At 30.0% G+C, this 6,000-nt stretch overlaps 1 protein-coding gene across 2 annotated transcripts in view; it reads right to left on the bottom strand.

Annotated features, from left to right (window-relative positions):
* Positions 1–1,253: 1,253 nt before the first annotated feature.
* Positions 1,254–6,000, bottom strand: part of LOC131853250 (serine/threonine-protein phosphatase rdgC) — a 65,423-nt gene continuing 60,676 nt past the window's right edge. For both annotated transcript variants that reach the window (XM_059204093.1, XM_059204092.1), the window contains exons 13-15: positions 5,706–5,854; positions 5,218–5,320; positions 1,254–4,937 (exon numbers count right to left, since the gene is read on the bottom strand). In XM_059204093.1, the coding sequence (XP_059060076.1) occupies positions 4,720–4,937; positions 5,218–5,320; positions 5,706–5,854 (470 nt within the window). In that variant the 3' untranslated portion in view covers positions 1,254–4,719. The remainder of the gene's footprint in view (positions 4,938–5,217; positions 5,321–5,705; positions 5,855–6,000) is intronic.

The following is a 6,000-nucleotide window of genomic DNA, read 5'->3' as shown; positions in this document are numbered from 1 at the left end:
GGCTACAAATTCGTGAATAATTAATAAATAGTTTTTTCAATGACAATTCAGATTCTATAAATAGTAGTAGATAGGTAAGTTTAACTTATATAATAATAAGACATTAATATTTTTTTATTTTTACAGTAGTTTTAGATAGTATAAGTTTCATACATAATAGGTATATTACAATGAAAAGTATTTTACACTAGAAGTCAAAATATCCACAGAGTATTAGTACTATTTTTTCGCAATAGATGAGATAAGAATAGACGAATAGGCATTGATACAGATGTAATACAAATACAATACAGCTACATTTTAGACTTAGAAATAAATTATGACAAATTTGGCGAGATGGGATTAAGTGTATTGGAACTAATGGGCCCATTGCTAGCAATGTAAATACATTCGGTCAGATCGACCTTCACGAGGTCCTTCTTGATATCCATTCAGTCAATTCGCCAGAATGAGCTAACTAACCTGCCCTCGTGCTCGTGGGCTTTCGTCCTCCACTTGTGCCCTGTCATGACCTTGCGTAAAGCGATAGCGCAGCAGTTCATTATAAAAAAAATACATTCAACTAGAAATTCCGATTCCGATCGTTTAAATACATACATAGATAAACATATGTTAAATATATAGGTACACATAGCTGGGGAATTGAATTTAAAAGAACTATTTGAGTACGGTTACGGAAAATCGATCGACCTTTGTCACATGTAATGACACAGTTTCAGTAGTTCCGCTAATGATTAGAAATATAGTTACTGTAGATTCTATAAATTTAAGTTTGTTGTGTGTGTACCTAATATTTATATATATATATATTTAAATGACACAATCTGAGCGAGAATGCATCCTATTGATAATAACAATTGAAGGCGTTTATTATTAATATTTTCTGTTGACTCTGTTCTCTACTCAAACAAAAGGTAAGATTTGTTTGCTGAATGCTATTATACTACTATATATATTAGAAACAAAATAAAGTAAATGAAATCCACGATATTAAAGGTAAGTACTTTTCTCATTTTCACACTCCAGGGCCGGATTTTAGCTCCAATTTTTATGTCACAAATATCATAAACGAATAACGTCATATACATGCCGTATAAAACACGGACTCAGACTTTGAGATGTGAAATGTACAGCAGTTAAAAATATCTTCGATGTAGACGAAAATAGAGGAATAGATGTCAGTATTTTAAGTTGCTTCAAGACTGACAAGACCTACTTAATTTTTTTCTCGACCATTGTGATCGATGTTTATTTTATTGATCTATACACGATTCTAAAATCAGGAACAATATTGTAGCAGCGCTGGTAGGTGGCAAAATCAGTCGGTGAGCGAATTGGTATGAAATCTTCGTTGATTTCGCTACGAATGTGGCGATGGACAATTTTGTACACCCCCTGCAACTGCTCCGATATTGTCCCTAATTTCTGGATCGTATGTAGCCTGTTTAACTTTCACGTTTCGAAGTAGATAGTAGGTATAAATCTTATAGGTACCCCCAGCGTGCAAGTTTGCGGTCGTTCGGTCCGTACCGCACGGACATCTGTTCACGATCTTAAAGTTGGTAAGCCTAACAGATGGAGTGGTTTTGCCTTTAATACAACTGTTCCAAACCAATATTTCGAAGAAACGGAATAAAAACTTAAATGTAAGTATACAGTACCTAACAGTTGGAATTTGAAGTAATTTCGAATTTGGATTTATAATTAAAAACCTGTACAAATGTTTGTATAAGCTTTCTATGACTACAATATTTTAACGGTATTAATATTAGCTATAAACTCGTTTCTATTTTTCTTTTTTCGAGTATATAGCTAAGAAAGTCACTTGATTATATATCTTGCAAAAGAAGCATCCTTAGCAAAGGATGTATCAATTACCTCTTCTGCCCACATTCATAAATCTTTTCATAAAAGATCGTCGGTTTCCGCCAGGTGCTCGTACCTGTCTGCTTTTAATCAGGCATCTCTTTTGAAGATATATTTATACTCATATGTACATATATATTGTCGAAAATTAAAGTTGAAAAACATGTAAATAATCGTATTAATGGTTATCTAATATTTTAAGCAAAAAAAGAAATATAATCATATTTTATCATTTTAAAAAGTATAAAATATCCAATTAAAAAGGCTTTTTTAATTAAGAAAAAATATTAAACATCAATCAATAATGAAGAATTATCATGTCATTTATGTACAAAAATATATAGTTGAAATGCAACTGGTCTTTGTTGAAGTCGGTTAATTTACATAAAATGGCGAATGATGAAAATGAAACGTAAATTAAACATTCTAAAGTATTATGTTGTGATTTCCACTATCACTATATACTAATACATATATTATACTCTAAGTATATTCACATGAATACACTTTTCACACATGTGAAAAAGGTCTTGTTGTATACCTATATAGATACCTTTAGTATATTTCGCCCCAATGTATTTCACAACAAAATGTCCATATATCGTACCCGCCATCGTCACGTACAGCACCTCTAAAATAGCCAATATATTAGGGGGAAAGACAGATTGTGTCATAAACAGGGCAACGACACATATAACCATCCATGGAAGACAGTTCATGGGTCCCGGACGGTTATATAAATCGTATAGAGATTTAAGATGCAATTTGGTGGTGTTTACTTATTGTAAAATATAGTATGGAATACTTGAGCTGAGATTTACTTTTTACCAATAACTACTTACAATTGTTAGTATATAGCCGTCTCCATTCTTAAAATTATTTTAAATAAATTATTTTTTAATGAACTATCAGTTTTTGATAGATTTGAACATTTTATTTTAGTCTTAAATAATGTGGTCACGATTTTAGAATGAAAGTGAAAGAACTATTCAAATAATATATATTCTACTCTTTGTAAGTTAAACAAAGAATGTTTTTTCTTCCCTAAAGATCAACCTTCGTGGGTTAATCCGTGAAACAAGGCCGATTTCACGGAACTTCTTTGTCGATGGCTCATTGCTGAGGACCGCAATCGAGTCTCTTGAGTATTTAGACAAAGATTGTTTGATTCTTAGTTTCTCGAGAACAAAACGAAATAAATTACATTAAAAACTAAACTTAAACATATAATTGTTAGAAATTAAGTATTTTCTAATAATATTAACAAAATGCGCAAAATTTGTCTTATACAAACGTATCTATCACTAAATAACATATTTATTTCACAAAAAAATTAACGGTTCCATTAAAGTACCATACAGGTACATAATTTGAGTAGAGAAAAATCAGGCCAGAAAACCAATAAGAATAGAATTGTAATTTATTATTATTTATAAAATTTTTTGGAATCAGATTTTAATCAATATTATCTATTACGACGTAACTTAATACCGGGAGCCCTCTAATATTTTATATGTATGTATAGAATATATATTATTATTTCTACTGGAGCAGCATATTTATGACAGTACTGTACTATTAATATGTTATGTTCTTAAAAACATAATAAAGCAATTCTGTATTTCCATTAAAATTCATGAAAAACACGGGCAAAGGTTAACGTGAACAATAAAAATTAAGCCTTGCATGCTACAATTTAAGATGGATTCCAGAAATCGTTATTCGAGAATAATTTTTTATCCGACATATTTTCACTGATGCGGAAATTGGAATGATTATAAGAGATATGTATGCAAAACCGTACTTTGACTAGAGTAATTTATATAAAGTTACATTTATTTATTTAAATCGACAATATTCAGTACAATCTTAATTTCAATAATAATTTAGTATTATTTTAATTTCTACATGAAATATAGAAAATGAGAAACTTCAGAATTTAATATATTTATTTTAGGAGATTGCTAAGGGAGTATATCTATTTAAGCAAGATTAGAAATGAATATTCTCAAAATAGTCATAATATATTCTTATTTATTACTGATGAATGGATGATATTAGGTACTTTATAAGTAACCACTACAAAAATACTTGTAACTATAAAAAAAGATTAATTATAGTTGACTCTTCAATGTATTTGTTCCCATTCGTTAATTGATTGATTTAAGTATAAATAATTATAATATATGTCGAAATTATAATTTATTTTATTCGCCAGTTATTACTATTTACGTTGTACAATTAAATAGTTTTTTAATAAACTTGGCACCGATTTTTGAATTAATTTGAATATCAAAATATTTTTTCTATATAATTTATTCTAATAATTTATATAACAGGTACATTACAATCATCTTTGGAAATAATAGTGAAATCTACATACTTTAATAGTCAATATTATTTTATTCTCTACTAATATAATTTTTAATAGAAATATTAGGCTTCGCGTGATCTAATAGAAAAGACATGAAACTTCCTATAAGACACAAACGATTAGAGAAAACATTTTCAAGCACATGTAGATTTTTTAATTCAGTTAAATAGACAGTTACGTAATATTTATAATAGTATATAGAAAATATGATCAGTAGATTCCTCAAAAATTCAGGCAGTATACTTTCAAATATCACTCTCCAGCAGGCCAGGCCGCTTAGGTGTATCCTCACAATCAATTAATTCGATATCATCCATCTCTTTAGAAGCGCATTGTATGGAAGTGCCCATTAAATGAGCCTGTCCATTTTTCCCATTTTTAACGTTAGCCTTTCGATCGTCTAGTTTGAGGATTTCTATTTCGACACCAGTTTCATCTTTATCGACCGCCGTCCTGCTGGGGCGGCGGTCTTGTTCCTGTCAAGTGGCTTGCAAATTTGCAAATTCGCCGTCTTCATCTGTCAAACTCTTTTCAGCGAGACGGAAACTCTCTAGGAATTCATTTAAATCGACCAAACCATCTTTGTTTATATCCATAAGCCGGCAAATATCAACCAATTGTTCTTGAGTCATCGGATTTGGCATATATTTACCTAATAATTGGCAAGCTTCTGAAAATTCTTCCAATGTGATGTATCCTGTAAAGAAGCTCTTACATGAGTGGTGATTGTTTTATATCTGTATAACACATTTTTTGAAATAAAGTTTTATTGCACTATTCGTTACAGATTTCATTAAAATTTTAGCTCAAATAGTGTGTCAGTGACTCAGACATTATAGATTCAATCAATCGTTTTGTGTCCGTATTTACTTGAAAAGAAATTTAAAAATGATATTATCTCAATTTAGCAAACCTAAAAGATAAATTTTGCAACCAAAGATGTAACTTGGTCATTAACATAATAAATAGGCATATACCTGAATTATCCTTATCTAGAATTTTGAAAATTGCCTCCAGACTCCGTTGGTTCTTATAAAGAGTCTCGACTACTGTAGTAGTATCAGCTTTGCGGCCCATTTTCTGCAATTGTACAGTAATTAAAAGAAAACTACGTATCCATTTTTCTAAAATTCGAACAAATTAAATTAGACAAGGCCTAAATATAATTTGGTGTGAGAAAAGACTTTAGTATATTATGTTACACTTTCCCTATTTAAATAATATAAATAAAATTAAATAATAATCTCTCATTAGAGATAAAACCTCCTTGGAACATTAGATTTAAAATGAAAAGAAAATGTACACAATATTCCTGTTTATAAAATAAGATGAAACACAATAACATAAAACAACAAAGAAAAACAAATGACACTGGTAACATCACTTGTTAATGTACTTTAACAAACAATATGTCATGACACCACTAATGTAGTATACTGATTTCATACAGGCAACATTGACTTACATTAGCATACAGATCAAATGTGTCCATATACCGAACACGCCGTGTTTCATTATCTGTTCGCACCAGTTTATCCTTTAGCATTCTCCAAGGAAGACCAAGATGTGTTATATCTTCCATGGCGGTGCACCAGTCGCTAACCGTTATGTAACCTGAGTTTGAAATATTTTTATATGTATATGTATTATTTCTATTTTCATAGCTGAATTTTCTTATTTCGTATATCTAAAACACTTTCAATAATTATTGTTTGAAAAAGTTATAAATAGGTATGAATTGCCAAGGTTATAATCATAAT

The sequence above is a fragment of the Achroia grisella genome, unplaced genomic scaffold (assembly GCF_030625045.1).
Source record: "Achroia grisella isolate CSIRO2021 unplaced genomic scaffold, CSIRO_AGI_Agris_v1 utg900, whole genome shotgun sequence".
Classification (NCBI taxonomy): Eukaryota; Metazoa; Arthropoda; class Insecta; order Lepidoptera; family Pyralidae; genus Achroia; species Achroia grisella.
Note: the sequence above shows the minus strand (reverse complement) of the source record. Positions and strands in the feature narration are given on the sequence as shown.